The sequence below is a fragment of the Vanessa cardui genome, chromosome 16 (assembly GCF_905220365.1).
Source record: "Vanessa cardui chromosome 16, ilVanCard2.1, whole genome shotgun sequence".
Taxonomy (NCBI): domain Eukaryota; kingdom Metazoa; phylum Arthropoda; class Insecta; order Lepidoptera; family Nymphalidae; genus Vanessa; species Vanessa cardui.
This window is the reverse complement of record NC_061138.1, coordinates 12027391-12054373: the sequence shown is the minus strand read 5'-3', so window position 1 is coordinate 12054373 and position 26983 is coordinate 12027391. Positions and strand designations below refer to the sequence as shown.

Below are 26983 nucleotides of genomic sequence, written 5' to 3'. Positions count from 1 at the left end.
ACATTTCGATAATTTTGAAACTGGTCAATAGCTACCAAAGAAAAAAAAAAGCAAATCGTTTAACAATAGAATATTAAGTTTTGCAACTGTTTTGACTTCAAATCTTAAAGTTGTATATTAGTATATAGACGTATTATAAAAACACAAATTTGCTTCCAGTCGTTTGTTCGCTTACATACTTTAAACTACGAAACGGTTTTCATCAATAGAGCGTAAATCAAGAAGAAAAGTCCAAAATATTTTGAACCTTATTAATTCTTAAACTTTCGCTGATACAATTTATTTGGAGATAGTTTGAGTGCCTTAGCCTACTATTATTTAAGAATTATATGTAAAAAATAAAGTTACGCTGCAATGTCCAAACGCTGTTGAGCACTCGGGTCACGTCGGGTCACATCGGGTCACATCGGGTGCATCCCACCAACGACAGATTTATTAAGATTATACTAAAATCTGCGAACTAAACTATTTCTTAAATTCAAACGCGCGAATTCGCGGGCGCACCTAGTATACACATAAATTGTTTCAAATAATCCGGCAATCCCATGACAACTAGATATTTTAAGTAGGCATTCCAATTATTCGCCATTGAGATGAAATCAAGCGAGCTACACCACTAAAAATAAAAACACAACTGTAATTATTTCTGTTACCGATACAGACAATTCTTTTTTTAAATAAATCGATATCTATTGTTATTTGTTAGGTTAATAAGGCATGATGCTTGTGAAAGAAATACAACGGTACCTTTTTTTAAATTAAACCCACTGGGCGGGAATTCTACTAACAAAACGTCACTCTATCGCATTTGAATCGAAATGCACTCCTTGATGTTTAGGCATTTTTTTCTAAAAAATACAAACAGACATTTTAACTTTGCTAATTTATAATTTCGAACCGTTTGTAAGTAATCTATAAGTAAGGCATGTCATTCAACACATTATTATATAGATGACTAACTGTGCCCGCGTCTTTGTACGCGTTTGATATTTAACAAAAAAAATATATTGTAGCCTAAGTATCCTATCCTATCTATTATATCAGTTATCTGCCAGTGAAAGTCCCGTCAAAATCGGTCCAGCCGTTCCAGAGACTCGACGGAACAAACAGACAGACAGAAAATGTTAAAAAATTTTTTTTGAAATATGTAACGTGTATAAATACATATGTATTGAGTAAAAAAGGGCTATTTTAATATTACAAACAAACACTCCAATTTTATTATATGTATAGATGAACTTAGTTGAAATGATACTAGTTGAGTCACAAACAGAACATTCCTTATTCAAAAAGCCTTTAGCCATAATAGCCGTTTAAAGTCGTCATGTCATATAAATTAAACGTAAAGATATACATATGTAAGTATAAAGTAAAATAAAGTAACAGCCTGTAAATTTCCCACTGCTGGGATAAGGTTTCCTCTTCCATTAAGAAGAGGGTTTGGAACATATTCCATCACGCTGTTTTAAAGCGGGTTGGTAGAATGCATAAGTGGCAGAATTTCTAAGAAATTAGACACATGCAGGTTTTCTCACGATGTTTTCCTTCACCGCCGAGCACGAGATGAATTATAAACAAAACTTAAGCACATATATGTAGTAGTGCTGCTTGGTTTTGAACCCGCATTCATCAATTAAGATGCACGCGTTCTATCCACTGGGCCTTCTCAGTTCATATATAAGTATACATATGATTAATAGTCGAAGTTCCAAATAGAATCGGGAACGTATCATAACAGTTATATGTTAGTAGAATTGACCCGCGGGAAAGAGCAAAACCTTTTTTACAAAACATGGAGGTTGGAGTTGTTTCTGTAGTTCACTTCAGACAATCAAGTTTTTTAATTAAACCCGCTGCTAGCTTTGAATTTTACAAAAAGTTACAACAATAAAACTCTTTATTGTTCCCTGCATTCCCTGCATTATATAATATTTATTTTCTGGGATAAACAGACACAGGGTCGTCTTTAACCTATCGGAGGCCCTGGGTACTAAAAGAGGGGTCTGACATGTAGTCTCAGAGTAAATGGAGCCCCTGGAGCATTATATTGAAGCAAAAAAGCAAGTATAAAATAACTAACAAAAGCACATTCCCAGTAACGCGTAACGACGCGTCTTTTTGTACCCTGTATACCAATAAATGTAATGTAACCAATAAATAAAAATCTGTTATTTTAATATTATAAAAAGATACACCAATTTTATTATATGTATTTATAGGTTAAATAACAGAGATCATAAAATAAATTAAGAATAATTTAATGACAATGACAAAATTGACATTTAATTGTTCGCAAACGTTAAAATAAAATGAATAAAAACTTGAACGTGAATTAAAACAATGAAATAAGTTTAATCATCTTTACTAATATTATAAATACTAAAGTATGACCTATTCACGCTAAACCGATTTAGGTGAAATTTGTTATGAAGATAATTTGAGTCCCGGAAAACGACATGGTCGTTCATTTACCACTCATGGGTTTGAAATTAGGTATTCGTGTAGTGATAGTACAGTCTAAATCGGTCCAGCCGTTTCAGTGATAAGCCGGAACAAATATACAGACAGACAGAAAAATAAAAAGCGCTTATTTTAATATTAGAAATACAGAACAAAGAGACAATACAATTTTATTATTAAAAATATGAAAAATAAATAATAATAAATAAATAAATAAATAAATAAATATATAAATATATATATACCTATATAGATATAAAACTGTATAGGTACAATAGAAAGAGAGGCTGTCTGGAAGAGGTAAGGCCGCTTTATCATTAAGGGATAATTTATACCAGTTTACTCTATAATAATCTGCGTAGAAGAACTTATATATGTATATATATACAAGCAAAGGAATACATACAAATATTACTTCCAGACAAGTTAAAATCTTAACTCGTATAACGCTTTGTTTATTTAATTAAATCGTAGTAACTGGATTCTCGTACCAGATCGCCATCAAAGTAATCATAACATTTGAATTGTTTTTAGGGTTCCGTAACTCTAAATCTCGTAAATAAACCATTCCATTTGCCCATCTGCCCATCTGTTTGTATATCAAGATCATTTTTAGGAACTTTTTTTAAAATTAATACCAAATACAATAATAGTAACTGGGTTGATTCATAAATGGAGCATAAATAGCTCAATGGCTTAAAGACAAAGCGATATAAAAAGTCGCGGAATCGAACCTTGGCTATTTTCAATAATAATTACGCATATACTGCTACATATTTGTATTATATATTATGTAAATATTATTTTTAAAAAAAAAGTCAGTGTGGGCCACGTCTTCCAAGAAGACAAATGAAATACAGCGAAGATCTGCTGATGTTTATATTTATAAAACGCCAAAACTTTAAAGCTTAATTGGAGACGTCAATATATTACTAATTTTTTGTAATGGAACACTGCTACCATTATAAAAAAAAAACACAAAAGAAAAAAATAAAAAAGTATCTGTTTGTTTATCAGACTGTTGGTACGGAACCCCCAGTGCGCGAATCCGACTTGCCCGGGATTCTTATTATAATTTAAAATTAATAAAAACGTATAGTCTTTATATCTGGTGGTACGGAACCCTCTGTACGAAACCGACTCGTGCTTTCTCGGTTTTTTATTGAAATTTATATCATTATAATTTCATTGTAATGATTCCTGACGCGGCGGCTTTGAAGATAGAAAGTTATAATCACTTCGGATCGGATGAGCAGTTACTTGAAACAAATTGAGACAAATAACAATAAAGCCTCTAAACTAATTCCATCTGATACATTGTTGATAAGATCTATGAGAAACATATATTCATAGCTATCGTATCTTTCACTATCGTTCATTGAAATTTAATGATATTTAAATATATATGTATTAAGCTAGCTGTGCCCGCGACTTTGCGCGTTTGAATTTAAAAAAAAAGTTAAAGTTGTAGCCAGTACATCAGTTATCTATACGTTAAAAACCCGTCAAAATCGGTCCAACTTTTTCGTAGAACAGACGGAAGAAAGAGACAGACAAACAGACAAATCGTAAAAAATATTATTATAATATTAACGCTACCGTGTATATTCGTACCATCCAAATGTTTAATGTTACAAACAGACAGTACAATTTATTATATGTACATATATGATATTATAAATAACAATTTCTATCCTTGAAACACACTCGAATAGCTGTACAGATTCTTATCAAATTTCGTTTAAAGGTCAACTGTGTAATGGATTAGGAAATTGCATACTTTTTAATAACCGTGCCGATTGGCCCTGTGGTAAGAACGCGCCTTTAACCAAACCGGATTCAAACCCAAGCAAGCACCATAATTTTTTATATATTTAATTTATGTTTATAATTAATCTCGTGATTGGTGAAGGAAACCATAATGAGGCAACATACATGCAATGTCTAATTTCAATGAAATTCTTCCACAGGCGTATGTACTAATCCGCGTTGATGCAACGTGGTGGAATGAGCTGAAAATCACCACAAAAGAAAGGGAGGATCTTTACAACTATCCCAGCTACTTTATACTGTTACTTTTACATTACATTGCAATTATCGTATAGCAAAGCGAGTAATAGCTGTTTAATAATCATATCGGAAGCCACGTTAATAATAATTACTATGCCAAAAAAATAGTTACTATAAAAAACTAATTGATATTTTACTGGCTGAATATGCGGGTTACCAGCACGAAATTTATATAACTCTACCTTAATTTTGCTCCCTCGATGGGGTACATTAAAAAAAGTATCTTAAGTCCTTCTCTAAAACTAACTCCATACCAAATTTCATCTAAATTTAACGATGAAGAGATGACAGTTAGATTTACTTTCGCATTTATAATACTAGCGACCCGCCCGGCTTCGCACGAGTGTAATACTGATACTAAATATACTGCAGAATATATTTATTTACGACATCACATTACAAACTTCTTAAATTATCAGCGTTTCATTACTATCCTTCCTCTCGAATCACTATTAAAAGAAACCGCATCAAAATCCGTTGCGTAGTTTCAAAGAATTAAGCATACATAGGGGTATGTAGTGATTAATATACATTTTGATTTGTTCAAAATAAAAAAAAAAAACTTCATTCAAGTAGGCTTTTACAAGCACTTTTGAATCGTCATTTTATAATTAAGTGAAGCTACCACCGGATAGTTGATAAGGATATCAAATGTTGCATCTAAAATTAATAACGGAAAAACCAATATACCTGAGGCCAGTCTTCTTTCGAGGTGGCCCTCTCAATAATCTCCTTGATGGTGTTCTGCCGAGAATTCGGATCATCTCGCCAAACATAAACGGGCTGAGTGTAGTTGATGAGTTCTGAAAAAAAATAATATTTTGTTTAATAACTATAAAAATGTATTTAAATTTTACAGAATGGTATAAAGGTCGGTACAAATATGGTATAGGATATGTTATACGATTTTATTCCAAGAACCGTGATGATCCAGACAGGACCACTTAATTTTCAAGTACTTGATCAGCACAGCAACATCGTGAGGAAACATGCACATGTCTAAATCAATGAACGATTGCAATGAATTATCGGCATATGAAATTAAACAACTATACATTACATGTAGTTATATAATGTATATTATAAATTAATTAATTCAAATTTATTTATTTCCAAATATTTTGTCACATTCTTTATACAAAAAGATCCTGTAATTGAAGTCCCACAAAAAAATTAACACAATGCAAAATTAAACGTGCGAAAATAAAATAATTAGAAGCATTTACAAAACTTAAATTTATAATATAAAATGTAATTAAAATAAATACTAATTATATACAAATAAAAGTTTATCTTATTAAATGACTTTGAAATGTTAGCAAGGATATCGTCGCCAGAAAAACCAACAATATTTTATAGCTAGAATGTTTCGACGCATATTCTTTAATATGTAGTATTCTTTAGTATGTAGCCTTTGCTACATAATACACTATATATATATTAGTAGTAGTATCCTGAATATGCATAACGATAATAACTTTATGAAATAAGTAGATGTCAACACAGCAAATTCTTCGCTTTGGAATAACGTCAAGGTTTCCACAAGTACGACATTCACTCCTCAAATATTCTAATGCCAAGCACTAGATATTGGAACAATACAATACTTTGTATTGTTCCAATTTGAAATACAAGTGAGCCAGTGTAACTACAGGCACAAGGGACAGAACAATTCAGGCGGTCCGTGGCGCATTAGCAATGTAAAGTTAATATTTCTGACAGAGCCAATGTTTATGAGGGGCGGTGACCCCTTACCATAAGGTAAACACAAATTAAACCCACAAAAAAGTTATGATTGAACTGGTCCATAGTAAAGATTGTCCAATTCTAACCAACGAGCCAAATCGTATAGATATACAATGGATAATATACATCTTTGTTACATAACAATCGTAAATTCTTTTAAATAAATAATTTAGCAGACTCTTAGAGTCACCCTTCTCTCGTTGGAACTTCAGAAGTAACGTCTCCTACTAAATCTTCTTTTTACTTTAAACACAATAGCGACGCTTATATTCGTGACGTCATTAAAATTAATAATTAGAATTATTACAGAACGACAATCCACCCAAGGAATAAGTTTAAACCTTCACAACCACTATTCAGCCATATCTTTAGATATTCGAACTTCTTGCATAAAAAACACGTTTCTGAAAACCAGTGATATGTCATTCGAGTTACGAAATTAAGATTCGATACAAGAACACTATAATGATATCGAAAGCACAAAATGGTAAATTAATGAATTCGTATCCAATCCAATACATTACCGAACTGTTATTATCAGCAATATTTTAAGAAAAGAATAAATTATACGTTACAGTCACGATATTTCAACAGGATGAGATTACAAGTCTAGCTTGTCTGGCTGTTATATTTTTTCTTTTATTGACCAAAATTATAGTACTAAAAATCTTAATCTTTTCCTCGGAGACCGCTAATACTACCAATAAATAACAATGTATCTAGATTTTATGTGTACGTAGCATAATTTATTTTTTAAGCTGCAGTGCTATTCTGATACAACCCACTTAAATTAAATCTCAATGATGAAAATTTATACTGTGTATAAATTTCATAATGTTTGTAGTCAATATCGCATATGACAATGATATTTCACCCTCGTGTTATCGGGTGAGTTTCGATTTTCTTTTTACAGAATACGTCTCCTACCTACAACTACTTTGACACGTCAACGTGTTAGCATGTTACTTTTGGAGTGAGCTAAGAGTTTGTCACAGATTCTATTGAGATTAATACATACTTTTTTAGAATTTAAGACAAACAAAATCTAGGAATTGCAAGAACTAATGCAGATTTTTTTTTAATTTACTTTTGTAAATGACCGTTCTCTGACCGGCGAGTAACTTTTTACTCTCTCTAAATTTAATTCTATGTTTTATAGCAATAATTTAGTAAATTGCAATCAAGAATCCTCTTTAATTTTCTGCACATCTACGACTCTCAAAATGAGACTTTTTATCTGCAGCTATCGTCCTATAATCATAGACAAAAATCTTACGCTATTAATATATAAGTTGCCTGCAGCATCTTAATAAATTATTTACATGCAGCGCAACCACAGACGGTCCCGTTGCAGTTATTATAATAGATTAGACAAGGTTTGAATAATTACAAACATAAAAGAGAAAGTTTTATGGTCTCCACTTTACTGTGCGGTCTAATATCTATCATTTACACATTTTGTTATTTCATACACACACATCTACACGTAAGCGTATACATGCAAACACACACAAAGATGCAACCGTGCGAACGATTCAACATACAAATTATTAGCTATAAAACTGTGCAGATTTTGTACGCTCTGAAAATGATGCATACAATTTGATGATGAATACCTTTCTTTGAAATAATAATATTAAGAAATGTATAAAAATATACTTAAATTATAAATAATTAATTAGTGTTTGAAGTTATTCTTACTGATGCAAGAAACACTGGCACGAGAAATAATGTATAATGTAATCTTTGAATAGATTTTTAAGAATACAGCCTTATCTAGTTAAGAACCTAAAATACATTGGGCACTTCTATAGATTACTTTGGCCCATTACAGTATGTAATTTAAATGCATATTTTCGAATATATTACAGATTTAAAATGAAGGAACCTATCTGTTTGTATTGTCTGATGACAAAAAATCTGTGAACGTTGTAAGGCATTCTGTATATAGTATAGTATATTTAGTACCAGCATTGCACCCGTGCGAAGCCGGGGCTTGTCGCTAGTATTATATAAAGTAACCGAGGGGAAATGGCGCATTGACGTCTTACTCAAAGCTAACATTCTTCATCTCTATAGGAGATTGCATATTTAATATTCTCATTACAGTACAAAATTTCAATTTCCTTTACAATGTTTAATATTAAATTAACCTCGGAGTACCCTCTATTCAAGCATGCTTGATAGAGTTTCACATGTAACTTTATTTTACAAGGTTCACTTAGATATACTTACATAATTTACACGAAATACGTCTTTTCCAGTCAGAAATATAAAATTTGAGGTTTACGCTTTTGTTCGTGACTAAAAGACAACAATTAAAAAACCGACATAGCAATATTTTCCGACGGGATATCCGATGGAGTTCACGGCTAACATACATAAATATTCGGGTTTTAATAGTTAAATAATTACTGCGTCTAAACTTAGACTTTTACGGAAACCATTTTTTTTAAATATTTTTCGTAATCGAATCGAAAAATATGAGGTTTTATTTTAAAGCTTCTATTTATTATTGTACTTATTATTTTTTCAGATTTATTTTTATACTACTATAAAGTTTAAAGAATAAAACACTCTGTGAAGGAAAAGTTCGACAATTTCGCTAGTTTGATAATGATGTGCATCCTGCGTTGATTAGAAAGATTAAACATCAGAGATGAAAACTGAAGATGATTTATTGATTCTGCAGATTAATACCATATGAAGCAATCAATATATATGCTTATGGATAGTTATCAATGTCAATTGTGAAACGATTATCGCGCAAATAGAATATCCGAACAAATTAATAATTTATAAGCAAATCTATCGTTGAAAATGGTAATTTATTTTGCCTGCATTGCGCCAGATGGTTGTTTTTATAATCACAATAATTACATCTATTGTAATTATATTTTAGTTCAAAGAACACGCAAAACCCCTGAGTAATAAGCTTTAGGTATAACCTTGAATTTTGATATTTATGTCATCTAGAAATTTCTGAAAGTCAACTTGCCAAGTCACGTTCGATTTAAAATTTTCTCACAAAACGAAACAATCCATTAAGATCTAGGTATATACCTAATAGATATAACACAGTGACTACATATAAAATAGCAACATATACGTCAAAAAGAACACAATTATATTTTTAAAATTTTTTGTTCTCTGATGTATGATGATCGTTACGCTGGTGTTTTACAAGGAGTAATTCTAAGTGCACTATTATATATATTTCATACAATTGATCTTTTGTTAAGAGACATATTCAATTCAATGGTACTAGCTCTCATGCTTTTAAATCCTTAAGTTATTCCCTCTATTAGTGTATTATAACAAACATCAAATATATAACATGTTCATTTATTAAAGTCACCTAGAACACATTTAAGTCACGGCATTCAAAATAAATTTACATCCTAATATATGGTCGTTATTGTGACAGTGTAAGTTATCAACAACCATTCGTAATTGGTAACTCACAATGACAACCGCTTTCAAACGAGTTGTAGTCTTAAAGACTGTCCATACCACATTACCTGATTGATAGATTAAAGAAGCGGCCAAATTTTTTGATATATATTCCCTTTCATTAGTATTTTTTGTTGTTTTTTTCCGACATGTTTAACATTTGTCGTTCTATTTCAACTTATACACAGAAACATTAACAAATTATAAACCTAAATCTTCCTTGTGAATTCTTCTATCTATTGCAGCATGAAAATCAGTTCAGTAGTTTTGGAGTTTATCTTTATAATATTGAGAATATATTATTATTATATTTTTTTATATTTTTTTTCTTTCTTCTTTCTTGGCTGACACCATATATAATATATACGTTATATAATCGTAAATAGACTTTTAAGTAGTCTAATATTTTTCATTTCATTTTACTTAGGAGGACTATAAAAAATATGTTAAATACGCAATTATTTTTATTACTTTTTTAGTGCATATTTATTTGTCTTAAATTATTATTTTGTTTGAAGTCGGTTTTTCTTCATTTTTAATTTTTGTTTATAAAATATGTATCGAGTACTGAGTACTATCAAAATCATTCGTTGAATTGAATAACACTTTCTGCTTTTTATACAATAGTATTGATTTTCAATTCGCTCCAAACTACTTTTACGATCGGAGTTAGCGAACCGTATTACACCAAGCACACGTGCGAATCTAAAATTAGTATCACGTGGATTATTACGCGCGCAAAAATAGAATATAATCGAAGTAACGTCATTAACATATATTTGCATCATTCTCCTCGATAACTGTGGAAATTTACTTTTACTATTATTTACAGTAAGAAGCCAGATCAATACGATTTAGTTCGTCAAAGTCTCAATGGAGAGCAAATGGTTCCTTTCCTATAAGGTTTGAATTATTTTTATTCAGATTGATTGATACACTTGTGACAATGACATGTGATACAAAGAGTTTCTCAGGGTGTTAAGTGGTGCTTATCGAAATTTGAGCCCCGGTGTTTTTAAGTTTCATATCGGCTTACAACTAAATATACTTTTTAGTATACAATAATTTCGAACTATGGCATCTCTCAACTCAACTTTCATGCCCAATGTTTGGCAAGGACCAACAGGAAGCTGGCAGCTACGGGCCTTTTGATATAGGTGAGTGGCATTGAGGTTTTCCCCGTAATCTCCACACTGGGCAATAATTTAGTGATTGCTGGACACTATAATCATCCGAAGACGTCTTAGCACAGGTCACCTCAAATGGGGCTCTGGAAACCGACTAATGATATAAATACATAGAATTATCTAGAAGAGAAAAACACGCAGATATCACACTTGCTTTGAAGAAGATAATCTGAGAATTTGTTTGATCGTAAATATTAAGGACGGAGTACAGGGCATGGCGAATGGAATCAAAAGCAACTCTCAACATCGTTTTATGATACAACTCACTACAACTCACAATTTTGTGTTAACTGGTGGACCATTGGTCGTAATTCGACCAAAATCGTTATTGAAATTTTAAGGAAAATATATAAATCTGCTAGTTTTAAACATTTTCTTAATAACACTAAAGCATTAAATATTTCCGATGGTATATATCCCATCGGGCACACGGCTAGTTTATATATAAAATCCGACACTCATTATTAATGGACACAGCAACTTGCGGTTAAAATTAACGGGAATTATTCAAAGAGAAAATAATTGCATCACTCATTATGTGTCACGGAGCAAAGCGGACTCGACCTAGGAAACAATTTAAAGTGAAAACAATTATATTGAAATATTTCTCGATGCCTAAGTATTAAAGTGATTCTGTTTTCTAACATTCAATATATACAAATAAATAAAACTGAAACGTCTGTCTGTGATTATAGACAAACGGCCTTAAAGTTAAAGAGGAGGTTGGTAAGATTTGAAAATGGGCCACTTGACGAGCTCGTTACATCACACCAATGTGGATTCAATCTTGGAAACTAAGATGTTATGTCTCACGCCTGCAGTTACACTGGCTCACTTACCTTCAAAGCGAAACTTAACTACGTATTGCTCATTATCAGTAGAACGTCTGGGTAATCAAAACGGGATAATGCCCTACCGCAAAGTAAAATACCACTTAATATGAACTATAGCAAGTTAATAAACGAAATATACTTATTTGTATTGTTTGTCTGTATATCTGATATAATCTTCAAAATGGGTTATAATTAAAAGTCTAAAAAATTACTAAAATATCTATTAAGCTACAACAATACAAAATTTACGTATTTGTATTTCAAAAGTAGTTATAACTACGTATAGTACGACACAACTTAGATGTCGCATCGGCAAAATTCGTAAAACCGATCACACCCGAATTAAGTACGCTATACCAAATTATCAATATTTATTTCTCACGCGAATATGATCTTTTGCACAAATGTAATAACTTGTAATATCATATGACCTAATATATTCGTCAATTTGACGCGTCGATTTACATGCACTTGCTTTCTCTGACGCGTGAATCTATAGCGACGAATAGCGTCGAATGGCGCGATAGGGAGCTATTTTTATTGGTTGTGTAAATCGGCAGTAATCGGTTTTATTTTCATTCCATTGCAGTTTCCGATGCTACATCTAATTTGTTTCTTACTTACCTTACTTAATTAACTTAAATGTTATCAAAAGTGTTATTCTACTCTCAATATTATTAGTAGATACAAATTTCTCGCTAGTAAAATGCTGTGGAGCATATGAAAGAGAATACTATAACGATATTTTTGTCTCAGTGAATATAAATCATTTGCATATTTGTTGCAGCAATAGAATCAATCAAAATGTTAATGTCCTCGACTGTTGTTTTGAAAGACGATTTACATCCACATTTTATATATCAATAAATACATAAAAAATACAAACACATATTTGGCGACATTTTTTTATCAGCCACATCGAATTTCCTTACGATATTCTATTCTACCGCTGAGATGAAATATGTACACAATACATTTGTGTTAATAGATCACATGTATAATAAAATCACCAGTTAAGGCTGGGTCATTAAAGCTCTTCAGCTGATTATATTGTTACCAAGACTTGAAAGATATTTAAAATTGAAGATAATTTGGATAATTCAGTTGCAAGATTTGACCTACACTTTGAACCGGAGAATTGTTAAATAATTACATGCTTCGAACAATTCCTATTTCATGCATCAATAGTTATGTTATTATTTCAAACCAGTCTAGAAAGTTCTAGAATAGTTTTGAACATAAACGAACCCGTCATCAAGGCTTTTGAGGGTGTATAATTAAATGCAGTCTATATCCTCCTTTCCAATCGCTCAGCCATTTAATGTGATTAAATTCATTCAAAATAATTGATTTAAAATAGCAAAGAAAGCGATATGAGACCTCGATGCGGTAAATCAGTCGTAAATTAATTAAAATCAACCTGAATTCTGAGTATTTTTTATTTAGTACTTGGAACAAGAAGACTAGAAAGAACTTTCACTAAAGGATAATTGACAACGTTTTAATCGAAAACACTATTTATACATATAATAAAATTGGAGTGGCTGTTTGTAATAATAAAATAGCCTTTTGTAACTCAATGCGTATGTATACACGGTACATATACGAAAAAGCCATTTGTTACAATTCTTGTCTGTCTCTCTGTCAGTTCCGTATAATCTCTCAAACGACTGAAACTATTTTGACGGGACTTTTACTAGCAGATAACTGATATAATAAGGAGTAACTTAGGCTACAATAATATATTACTTTTGTTACATAAAATCAAACGCGTTCGTGGTCGCGGGCACAGCTAGTTTGTAATAAAAAGAGTAAGATTTTACGAGGGAGAAAATAATCCTAATCACCCATTCTTGTACCGAAAATATACAACAGTACAATACAGTACAGTAGAGTACGTATGGTTAATTGGGACCATAAGTTGGAAACAAAAAATCATAAGCATTGGTCGTGAACTGCCCAATAGGCCTTTTCATAAAAGATGAGATATGTCAAAGCAGACTTGACGTTTACGTGTTCCTACATTAATACTTGTTAACCCATATCTGTAACGAAGCTCATTCAAACGTCAGCTGAACAAAAGGGTTATTCAGATCATATGAATAAAAAACAAATAGCAAAGAGAAAACCATTCAAAAGCCTTCTTTATTAAGTCCGGTACTTTGTAACGGGCTCTGTTTGTCATGCTTGTCGAATCGATCCTATTCATTTTTTTAAAACGTGACTAGTCTTACAGGATAACACATGAGATCAAAATAAACAAACAAAGACATCCATACTAACAATATATTGTTATGACTGTCTGTCTGTCCGTCTCTTTCACGCCCAATCAACTGAAGCAAATTCGATGATTTTGGTATAAAGCAATCTTGAATTCTAAGTAGGGACATACGGTACTTCTATACATCTAACACTTGAAATCCAAACCATGTACAAGGCGAGCAAAGCCGCGCACCATGATTTATTATTTTTATACAGATAAAAAAAAAACAAATAATTCGGTTACAATTTCAAATTTCGAACTCACCAATAAAAAGATCAAATTTTATGACAATTTACAAGAAGTCTGGAAGATTGATTTCTAAATTTATGCACATATATTACAAACTATACATATAGACCAAATTTATATTTTATACTTTATGTACACAGAGCCGGGCGTATCGTTCGGGGAGTGTGGTGTAAGTTGCACGTAAAATCAATAGCGAGAGTGCACTCACTCAGTAGGCTGCAATTTTGAATCAGTGTTGCGTAGAGGTTACACGCTTTTTCGATTCGATGATCATAAGTTATGGTAGGCCCACACGACGCAGTCTGTCATCGCGCATATATCTGAACAGACTTACAAGTCTAATTAAAAAAGTCTATCGATAAAATGTTTGCACGGACTATTCATTACCTCTGAATTTTTGTTTTAAAGATGCATAATAAATATCATCGCTTCAAAATAAAATATAGTTAAAGGGGCGCTCATAAGAAAATATTGATGAAAATTGAGATTGCATCTCGACTAGAAAACTGATATACCAATGTAAGGAAAATTTCTTGGAAATGACGGTTATGATAGATTACCTTCTCCTTCTGGTGAAGAAGAAAAAGTTACAATATATAAAGTAAAAATGGATTGGGTAGCCAATGAAAAGCTGTCGTAACGACAGGCTATTTATTAACTTAGAAAAGATGACGTTCCTCCGTCTACATTGGACCAAGACGAAATTTCTAGCTTACTTTTAGTAGTTCCATAACTGCCAAAGTGCTCTTGTAATGACAACGTTAAGGAAACAAAATTTAAACCATTAACGCACCACTGTTAATTGTCATATTTGTCCTGGAACTCGAGTCATAATTGTTTTTTCACTCGGTTAATTGTCGCATATCAAATTAACTAGGCAGCTAAGACTAATTGTACTAAAACGTTTTCATGTATCGTATCAATCAATCAATCAGGCCATTTTCGTCCACAGCTGGACATAGGCCTCTCCAATTGCACGCCGCTATGATCGTTCTTGGGCTATTCCCTCCTGTCATATAACGTAACTGAATTGTTTTCATTTTTATTGATACTTACATAAAAGTTAATAAAACTAAGATAGATATTTATTCGACCACCGTCATATATATGGAATCTTTTTGGACCTAAAGTTGTCCTTTTGAGACAACCATCAGAAACAATACATGCTCCGTATTAAACCACCAATTTTCTATATACATACAGCAAAAAATAAACCAACACCAATTACATTGCACTCACAAAAGCTTTACATACAAATTGATACTATTTTAGAAATAGTGTGAGGAGTTTGAATGTATGTCATCTTCAGTACCAACAAATGTAAATACACCACCACCAAAAGAAAATCGATTCACCTACTTCCGACATAGTTGTCCATGCTCTCCTTCCTAACAATAACAGAGGACATCCTGGTAGCATACACGATGCAGCTGTCCAAGAAAGAGGAGTGTGGTGCTATCACTAGTATGGGAGCCTCCTTCCGACTGGCCTGGCGACCTCGTATCGATATCGCCATTCCTCCAGCGAGATACGACATCTTCCCAATGAAACATATGAGCGGTTTCAATGACCTACAATGGAATATGAAAAACATTTGTTACAAGAATTTAGTATCAACTTAGTTCAGCGGGGTTTAAACACTGATCATCTCATTCTATCGTTATTCATTTGACGTTCGAAAGAAAAAGACAAACATTGTTTAACAAATCAGCCCCTAAACGTTTATAGGTAAAAGCTTTATTCTCTACAATATTTTCAATAGACTTTATTTAATGTAATATGACGTCACCTACACTATATCTTGTTCTTTTATGTCGTTATTGTACTTAAAACACATTCGTACGTATGTGTGTGTATGTGTGCATGTGTGAGGGTAATACAGTTAACGGTTGAACTGTACTTTACCATATTTTTGATAATTGAATTATTTTTTCTCAATCGAATACTTGAGGACCTGTTTGGTGCATAATTAATCAATGATCAAGATTATTCATGAGATGAGTCATCTAAATTTAGCAACGTTATTTACTTATTTTAATGCATACAAATTTTAAAATGTAAAAAATATTTTTAATAATGTATGCTTGTAAGTATAAGTATGTATGTTTGTTTTTTTTTTGGAATCGCGTACGAGCACTTCTTGTACTTATGAAACAAATTTAATATGTGTGTGTTGTGAAATGCGATTTTGTAAGAATTCACATTGTTTCTCATAAGTGAAATATTAACAACCCTCTTATGGTAATACGCTACTTTGATCGTGTATTCTTTAAATTCAATAATTAATATAGTCAATATCGCATATCATCTAATATTATACGCGGTGAGTTACGACTTCTGGCCCACTCAGGTACTTCAAGATGGCTCTATAATGTATGTTGTACTTCATCTATGTACGGTCCTTATATACACAGACAAACTTTTCAATTGAACAATTCTAAAACGTTTGTAAATTTAAGGTATTCAATATTAATAGGACCCCAAACTATTTTTAAAAAAGTATGCAAAGGTAAGATTACATTTCTCAAATAATTCTAAAAATATGGAAAAAATACGAGGATTTCAGATAAATTTGTCATAAAGTTTTAATACTGATTAACTGTGTACCTTTCAATCGAATCTTTTAAATAGTAAGATTCCGACGAAGTCATAACCTCATTTTCGTGAAGTCGGTTTAAAAATAGCTTATACACTTTACAATCTGGTCTAGCAGTTTATAATTTTAATTTAAATATCATCGTGAGAAAAAGAGGTATGGACCGTGTGAATTGAATTACGTGACTCAAACTTATTTCTATTATTCATTTATGACTTATTATTATCTAAAAATATACTGCAACTAAACCTTCATGATACTTGTGCTAGCCTTTATACAGTTATTCGTCAAAGTTGTTTAATGTTCGGCATATTATGTTCAATTACTGACATTTATTTTTGATTGATTGTCTTAAATCAAATACATGATATTTATTTATATCGAATACATGATACAAACAGTACATTTGATTACTGCTAGATTCGTGTCAGCATGGTTTATAGATGACCTTTTTAAACATATGTGTTTTCTCTTATTGATTTCTTAGCTATGAGCCGCGCTTCACAGTGTGTCTTTTGTGTGTGTCTTGTCCGGGCTTGCGAGGACCAAATTCATAGCTTTTCTTTTCTATAACATTCACGCATATGTATAACTTCTTTTTTATGTAGGCAGACAAACATGTAATGCAGCAACGAATTACGCACATTAAAATTTGATTACGGGCATAAATAAATTTTGCCACAAATCGCACCCTCACTGTGAGCCATTAAGGAGTTCCATTGATTATGATATTCGACTATGACAATTACTTGACCATATCACGGAAGGTGACTCAAATATATAAAAACCTAAGTCGGTTAAAAAGTGTTTTTATGAGACTTCCAAAATAAAGAATATGTAAATTTAATTTAAAAATATTTTGGCAGACATCTTTGACATGACAATCTTTTATAATTTGAAAGGCACAATCAATCTTTACACCGTAACACGTCCAAAGAAAGAATTCAGAAGATTTATATACAAATCGTGTCCATACTAAATACTTTACAAATACAAGTTTTTGTTAACCTTTTTACAACTATATCTAATTCATAAAAAAACTTTGACCCCAAAATCATTCATAAATTATACCAGATTTAAACTAGTTTATTCAAAGAGATCGCTGACCTACATTAACTAATTCTTAACGTGCATAAAAATGCATAAAAATATAATTTAATAATTAAATTACTAATTAAGATATTATCACAAAGACAAATAAAAAACTATCTTCAAAAATTTGCATGTTAAGCTAGAATGAAAATAACAATATATTTAGAATGAAAATTCATTGATAAATATACATAATCTAGCAGATAGGCATATTTTTCAGTACCTACAAGATTATTCAGACGATAAGAAAGCGAGGAATGAATACTTGTGGACTCAGGCAGGATAAATTACATATTTAATTGTAATTAACATGAAAAAGAGTAAATACTGAGTTTCTTGCCGGTTTTTCTCAGTAGAACCTAGATTCCGAACCGGTGTTAGCTTCACTTAAAATAGTTGTTAAATGTCGATTCAAAAGTGCTTGTAAAACCCTACTTGAATAAAGTATATTTTGATTTTGATAAAGATAAATATTCAAATAGGAGCTCGTGTAAGAAGGTTTTAACAGAAGAATTAAAAATGTAACATTGGTTGACATTAAAAAAAACTTATTTACTCTACTATCTAGAAACAAGTCCACCTGCTTTTTAAAATGTTATCAAGATTTTGGTCGCTTACCGCTGTCTGTCCCTTTGTATGCTTAGGTCTTTAAAAGTACGCAAGGGAACGTGATGCGGTTTTTTTAATAAATAGATTGATTCGAGAAAAAGGTTTTTGGTAAAGAGACACTGATAATTTTTCAGGTTTCTAATGCGATGTCGTAAATAAACATCTTATACACGTATTATTTATATTTGACACGTGCGAAGCCGCGGCGGGTTTCTAGTATAATATAGGTATTAGTGTTGTTTTTTTTTTTCAATAAATCACTACTGAACGTATCAGTTGTGACCAATCAACGCGGAATCGTTCTCCTTTCAGGTTTATTAAACGATCAGCAAAGCCAGCGGCAACAACTCGCAAGTTGAGAAATTTAAAAGGAAATTTTTGTGTCATAAATATGTAGAAATGTCCAATAGCTCGACTAATTCTAGAACTTTCATTTACATCTCTACTCACAATTAGTTTTATTTTCTTCTGAGAAACCACAGAGCGTATAATTTGCAGAGCTGACAACGAGTGATTCAATTATTGACTGAAATGGTAGTTACTGGTACTGGTAATTCCATGTAACAAGGTTTTTTTTGTTTGTGGCTTTTATTTGTTCCAAAAAGAAACAGATTATGTCGCCAATGTCACCAGATAACAATACTCATACTGACATTTCTTTTATTATCGTTTGGAATCTAAAATTCTAATGGAGTTATGTCAAAACGATTTTTAAGTATCGATATAAACATAAAAATCTGAATATCATTTACACTGATAATGAGACCATTTATATTATAAATAAATATTTCAAGGAATCCCAGTATGTAAACGGTGACATATTTGTCAATTACAACAAAAACAATAAGTTTAAAAATATAAATAACCTCAAAAACCTGTGACTGACGCAAAAATACGTCGATAGGATACGTGAGATTTACACTTAGCGGAAAGATCATAATACGTACAATAGATTCTAGAAAATGTAAACATACAACTTTCATAATCATAATAAACAAAATTATCGTCGTTTACGTTTACGTAATACATTCATGATGTTACAACCATTTATGAGGTTCAACTTTCATTCGTATACAAAAACCAGTACGTACATAAAGTACTCTGAACACAGTCGTACATGAGTACGACGCAAATGCATGCATTACGTGAAGTGAACGCACTGGGAGAGCGTCTCAAGAGTACTTTACGGTCTCGACAGCGACCGCACTGTTACGTAACAGACGTAACTCGCAACTAGAGCTACGGTTCATTTATTCGCTTATGCAAAACCACGCGAACACTGTGTGCAAATCGCTGAGTATGATTTTATTACAAAGATTTACATTTTGCCCGACAGCCATTTTGCTATAAATAAATATTGCAATGAGTGCATCTCTGATTAAACTGCTTAAGCAACTATACATTTTGTTTTGATAATGTAAATTTCCCACTGCTAGGTTAAGGCCTCTCCTATTAAGGAGAGGGTTTGTGAACATATTCCACCACGCTGTTCCAATGCGGGTTGGTGAAATGCACATGTGACAGAATTTCGATGAAATTAGACACATGCAGGATTCCTCACGACGTTTTCCTTCACTGCCGAGCAGGAGATGAATAATAAACACAGATTAAGCACATAAATATATAGTAGTGCTTGCCTGGGTTTGAACCCGAAATCATCGGTTAAGATGCTCGCGTTCTAACCTCTGGGCTACCTCTGCTCTTCTGTATAAAAACATATCATAAGTTAAGATGTTACATATATATATGACATATGGATAAGTTCAACGGATCGTCACTCGTAACTCAGATATGATTGATGTATCTTCACTATAAATATATATATTGGATATTTTTATATCTACTTAATAAAATTTCTGATTGACGTGTTTCGTACTGCCTACATGAGTGCCTTCAAAAGTACTCCTGTGCTAGTAGCATTCCTATGCTACGTGACGTAACGTAAGAGAAATTTGAAAAAAAAATGTAATAAAAAGGCATATTAGCATAAGGCTAGTTGATGTAATAATAAACTTCCTTCACTTAAATTAAAAAATCAAATTCGTAAAACATTGAAAATAGAACTACTATTATAAAAAAGAAATGGTGGCACAGAAAATGTATCCATTTTATATATTTTTTTAAGATATTATAAAAAAAGCACACAGAGACATTAAATTGTGTCTTGGTTAATTATAAAGGATACTTCTCGTGAATAAAAATATAATGAAATAAATTTATACGTAAACATATACATACATATATGAGAACACAAACATTGCACATATATTACTAATTGTCATAATCGGAACGAATACCGCCTGAAATAGTAATTATTTTAGCTAATTACATGACACCACAGAATATATCTGAATTTTGATTCAACCGCGAATCAGACGCAGATAATTGGGATCATGTTTGAAATCCAATTACCCTGCATACAGATACTGAATGCGGAATTAATTATTGTTTTTATACGATGGCAGTTTGATAAGCGCTTGACCTAGTAATAAAAACAGTTTTCGAAGATAGTTTTTTCGTTCAATATAGTATCGTTGTAGTTCAAGGTAAGTGGATTGACAAAATGGGCCATCTGATGGTAAGTGGTCACCGCCGCCCATAGATATTAGCGCTGTAATTTACCATTCCTTGCAAATCGCCACCAACCTTGGAAACTAATATGTTATGTCCCTTGTGTAAACGGAAACCGGATCACGGTAATCCAAGTAATGCAATTTGGCGGTAGGAGTAATGTGTTAGTATTTTTATTTTTATGACATAGGTGGCAAACGAGCAGGAGGCTCACCTGATGGAAAGTGACTACAACCGCCCATGGACATCTGCAACACCATCGGGCTTGCAGGTGCGTTGCCGGCCTTTAAGAAAGGAGTACGCTCTTTTCATGAAGGTTCCCATGTCGTATCGGTTCGAAAAAACCGCCTAATTATATACCTAAGACTCTCAAGATCTCTTTTAAATCTCTCAGGTGCCATATTATAGGCGGTAAATTTGATGAGCCTTTTTTGGACCTATAGTTCCTACTTTTAATAATTGTTAGGACTGTTTTTTTTTAAATGCAGTGACGAATCCACATACGTGATCTCACGCGAGAAACCATGCCGAACCATGCTCTATCCGTAGTTAAATCAACACATAAAATCGGACGTACATTATTTACATTCACTAAAGCATTCTTGCGACTTTATTTTAACTCATTTTATTTTATTTATTTTAACCAAATTCGATTTTCTTTTCGATTCGTTAAACAAACATCTTCGAATGCGTGATTACGGTAAAATTAACTATCAGCTAATTTACACAAAACCTTGATAAGATTTGTTCGTTGATTATAAATATTTACACAATCCATCATAATCGCACCTTAAGATAATAATGAATGGTTAACTGTTACGAGACCTTTACTAAGTATCACATTAATCTTAATTCTTTATCGATAAATCTTTGCCAATTAGAAATATAAAAAATGCTTAACGAGAATATATCTTACTTTCATAAATTCAAACTCGAATCAAATGTCACCAATTTATCAAAAAGTCGACAAGAAATTTGAAGTTGTCGATAAACAATCTTATTTTCAGGAACGTCCCTATTTTATTAATGGATGATGTACGTCAGCTGACATTCGTTCAGGCCGCTTTTTTAGTGAAGTGCCTTTCATTTAATAACTAATTAAACTAGTTTACTACTATATAGTAACAATTTAAATAATTTTACAATCTCATCATTTATTGATTACCTTACTAATCTATTTATTTATTTATAACTTTTAATTGCGTTAATTTATGAAAGGCGACGACTTCTATGATCTATAGGACACTTCTACGGGATACGCAGCAACTTTAAAAATAATTTGAGTTAACTATATTTAAATATAATGTTGTTTTATGTAAAGCTTGAACCTTAAACTCTATATTTCACAATAGACTTTTCATAACGAAAATATCCTGATTTTCTTGCAGGTTCTTCTAGCATTACATTAAAATGAAAATGAATATTGTAACATTACAATTTAAAAGTACTTATAAGAACCTACATAAATAAAGATTACTATAATTGTGATTACATTTAAAGGATATTCAAATTAAAAAAGTATCACCGGAAGTCACTCTTTAAAATCACACAAGTACGATATAAACTCTTACAGAATAGCACTGCAAATTCGAAAGTAAAAAAAATAGTAAATACGCACGATCGTTTTAAGAGAAAGTAATGTCATATCCGCTGGATGAATATTGTGTTGTATTTATGACAATTAGTTAAATACAGTGAAAATGAGAACTAGTTTCGCAAAGTTAAACAGAAAAAAACAATCACTGAAAAATCACTGTCGCGTTTCCCAATGAAGGTTATGTGAGACTCTTTGGAATACCCACTAAAGAACAAGGAGTAATATGAGGCATTATGGGATCGATTATTACGTATACGTGTCGCAACCAACTCATTTAATTAGCCTTATTATTTAATAGCCTAGCCATAGTCCAAAACGAGTTAGGTACTCAAATCTGTGAATGGAAGAAACTATAGTGGGTTCTTTGATATATCATTCAATCTGCTGAACTACGAGTGTAAAATTAATTAAATAATTTAATTAATAAACAAAATAAATAAAAGGTCTTGATTGTTAATATAAGAAAAGAGTAATTATTAAATTCTACCGAGAAGAACCGAGAAGAAATATGTTACACATCGCACAAATTGGAAATATAAGGTTCTGTCACTAGATGACGTTAGTAATAAAAGTTTAAGAAAGTAAAAAATTAAGGACTTCTTTACATAATGGAACTGTCTTATCACAAAAACATGCGGAACCACAAATATAAAAAAGTACAAATAAAAGTATACACCAAAAGCACGGACAACATGCCTGTGAAGATACACACGGATTCCGTACTAACAATACGGAAAAAAATACTATAAAGGTCAATAAACTTTACGTAAATACCAGTGTAGTACCATAATCGGCAACTTACGAAAGCCTCATGTAATCAGTAAATGTTATTTCCTTATACAAACAAGCTGTACACTTCTAGCAGCCTTTGTTTTTAAAGTGAAACCTCTTTGGTAGAGAAAGGAGCCATATTTTCTAGTCGAACTTGAATGCAACGTAATCATTTCCGAAGTCCCAAGTGTACAAATTAGCACGAGATTTTCTAAACTATTTATTCCTGTTACAAAACCAGTAACAGTAGTAATGTAGCCTGTAAATTTCCCATTGCTGGGTTAAGGCCGCCTCTCCCTCTGAGGAGAAGGTTTGGAACGTATTCCACCACGTTGCTCCAATGCGGGTTGGTGGAATACACATGTGGCAGAATTGGTATGAAATTATACACATGCAGGTTTCCTGCACGATGTTCTACTTCACCGCTGAGCACGAGATGAATTATAAACACAAATCAAACACATAAATATCCATCGTGATTGCCTGCGTTTGAACACGCAATCATCGGTTAAGATGCACGCGTTCTAACCACTGGTCAATCTCGGCTTAAACTATTATTATCATTCAAATAAATAAAAAGATATTGGAAATGAATTCTGTCGTGACAAATCTGCGAGCGAATGACGCTATGTGTGAAACACGATTTTACAGTTATAACGATCTGTGGCTGTATTTAAGCGACCTTAAAACAACATTAATATCATAATTAAAAGACAAAAACACGCTAAGACGATTAGCGGACTATACAAGCTGAGACGTAACACGAAATTATGATTTATTATTACTTATTTTGAGTTATATGTCAAATTTATATATTTTTTTCGAGAATCTTACGTCTATATCAGTCCTTGGCCAGGTTCCTGGACTTCTTCCCTTCGATCGTTTAGGTAATAATGTCGTGAGGAGGTAACAAGCAGACATACATGCATAACTGTAATTTCGCCATTGGATATATAAAAGTCTTATTGTATTATGTGTTGTGTGTATGCGTTTGATACCATATATATACCGTTCGTTTTGATTCGAAAAAAAATATTTAAATTGTCATTCTTTTTTTTAAGTCATAATGTAGCATAAATAAAATGTAATTTAAAACTTTTAATGTCAATATTCGTTATTTTATCTTGTGACATAATTATTTATAGTCTGAAAAAGAACGTTGACCTCTTTTTAAAAAAAATATTAATTTAATACGGTATTATAAGTACAAATATAGTGATTCGATTTTAATCTACCTCTAATGGCATTTCGATTTGAATAATTTCACTTTGTTATCTGTGAGAATCCAATAATAGGTAGATACTAAGAATGATCAAAAATATTAGTATGCTTTAAGATTTTTAAAAATAATGTATGATGAACAAAACCAAATGTAAGCAAAGGTCCTTATACGTTCATTCTAGTCACAAATATTCATCCTAGTAAAAATGTGTAAAAATGGATGAACCAATTTAAAGAAAGATTATTATCTATTCTATATAAACTTAGCATTTTTTACTTTAAGGTACACAATACACAGAAAGTCATAAATCTCCAGCTTTAGCTAAAAATATATAAAACCTGTCTAGTCAGCGTGTGAATCATTTTATTCCGTACGATACCGACGTCGAATTGTAAATATTTATATTATTATTAATAATAACTAATGCGATTAAATTTAATTAGCTATCTAGCCGCCTTCTAACCTGAATGCATCAATTTATTTTGACAAATGAGATGTTAAGTGACATTACGAGAAATTAAATATGGCCGCTAGTTCTGTCCATTAAACCAAACCAGTTCAGCGTTTGTCGGTTTTTGTACATTTAAATAGTCATGTACTCCTTAGTCCGGTTTTTTTATATTATAACTTACAATTACGTCAGCGATTTAAAGCGGTACATATTACAAAAGAAAGTGGTCGTGCCGTGTCCGTCTGCTTATTTATCTAAACTAAATTAACTACCGAACGGATTTTGATACGGTTACTACAATGGACGCCATTACTCATGAAATTTGGGTACATATAAAATTTGTAATTTGTAGTGGGTACCCCGATTTTCATTGGTACGCCACTCCGAGGTCCCGGATTCGATTCCCGGCTGAGTCGATGGAGAAAAAGTTTATTACTTTTCTATGTCGTTTTGGGTATGGGTGTTTGTAGTACCATCGTTACTTCTGATTTTCCATAACATAAATGTTTTAGCTACTCACATTGGGATCAGAGTAATGTGAAGTTGTCCAATATGTATTTATTTATATAAAATGAATTAATGTATAATATATTCCACATCGGCTGGAGTATAAATGATTATATTCGATTTTGGTACAAATAATTCGGACTAAGAGCTTCACTTGTGAGCGTTGCATTAAACAATACAGTTATATGCATTCCTGTTTTAAACGTGGTATGCAGTTTGTAGCTCTTGAATGAGACGCCGGGACAGTATGATATAATCATTTAATGTTTATAGATGAAAAATACATAAATATAACTAAAATTAATATGACTAATTAAGTACAGGGTAAGCTTAAACTTTACTTCGACAAATATAAGAATACAGATACACGAAACACTACGAAAGAAATGAGCATGAAGAAATTTATATGATAATCGTAATAATACTGTTCTTCTGAGGATCTTACTTCATTTCAGATTCGAGACAATATAAAGGACCTACTCAAACTTCCAATAAATTCAGCAGACACCTAAAGAGCCCTTGCAGGTTATTTAACATCGATCGATTCAATATTTTTATAGACATTGACGCTCTAAGAAAAATTAACTCTAAGTAAGATGCTAAGACCCTTGTATCTGTAGTTGCACCGGCTCATTCACCAACCAAACCGGAACACATGGGCTTTTATGCCGAGTAAACTAATATAACAATCCATATTACTAGCACGAAACAGCAAAACATTTAAGACTTAAAATTATATTCATACATAATATTTTTAATTTACTTGGTGGTAAGGCTTTGTGCAAGCCCACCTGGGTAGGTACCACCACCTCATCAGATATTCTACCGCCAATCAACAGAACTTGTTATTGTCGTGAACCGGTTTGAATTATGAGTGAGCCAGTGTGAACAGGCACAAGGGACATAACATCTTAGTTCCCAAAGTTGGTGGCGCATTGGCGATGAAAGGAATGGTTACTGTGTCATACAGCGCCATTTTCTAAGGGCGGTACTCGGTAGTAACCACTTAATATCAGGTGGCCCATATGCTCGTCTGCCAACCAATAGCATAAAAAAAAGTATCAACAGTTCTCTCAACTTAACTGTTCATCATTGTAATACGACAAATTAAATTTGGCCCTCGTGCTGAATAATCCATTAAGTCATCCTCACATCGAACGCATAAGTATTATAAGAATAAAATACATTCGTAAATATTCTTCAAAGAATCACATTGATAATTACATTATTACACGTATATTTTACAATACAAAACCCCTCATTAATTTAATGGTGCCTTACATTCGTGTTAACAATGTTAAAATTT

General features: G+C 32.1%; 1 protein-coding gene across 2 annotated transcripts in view; it reads right to left on the bottom strand.

Moving 5' to 3' along the window:
- The window catches only part of LOC124536332 (lysophosphatidylcholine acyltransferase), a 69396-nt gene that overhangs the window by 8488 nt on the left and 33925 nt on the right, over window positions 1-26983 (bottom strand). The window contains exons 3-4 of one of the 2 annotated variants that reach the window (XM_047112858.1): window positions 15621-15832; window positions 5221-5333 (exon numbers count right to left, since the gene is read on the bottom strand). In XM_047112858.1, coding sequence (XP_046968814.1) covers window positions 5221-5333; window positions 15621-15832 — 325 coding nt within the window. The remainder of the gene's footprint in view (window positions 1-5220; window positions 5334-15620; window positions 15833-26983) is intronic. The other variant, XM_047112857.1, reaches the window with a different exon arrangement.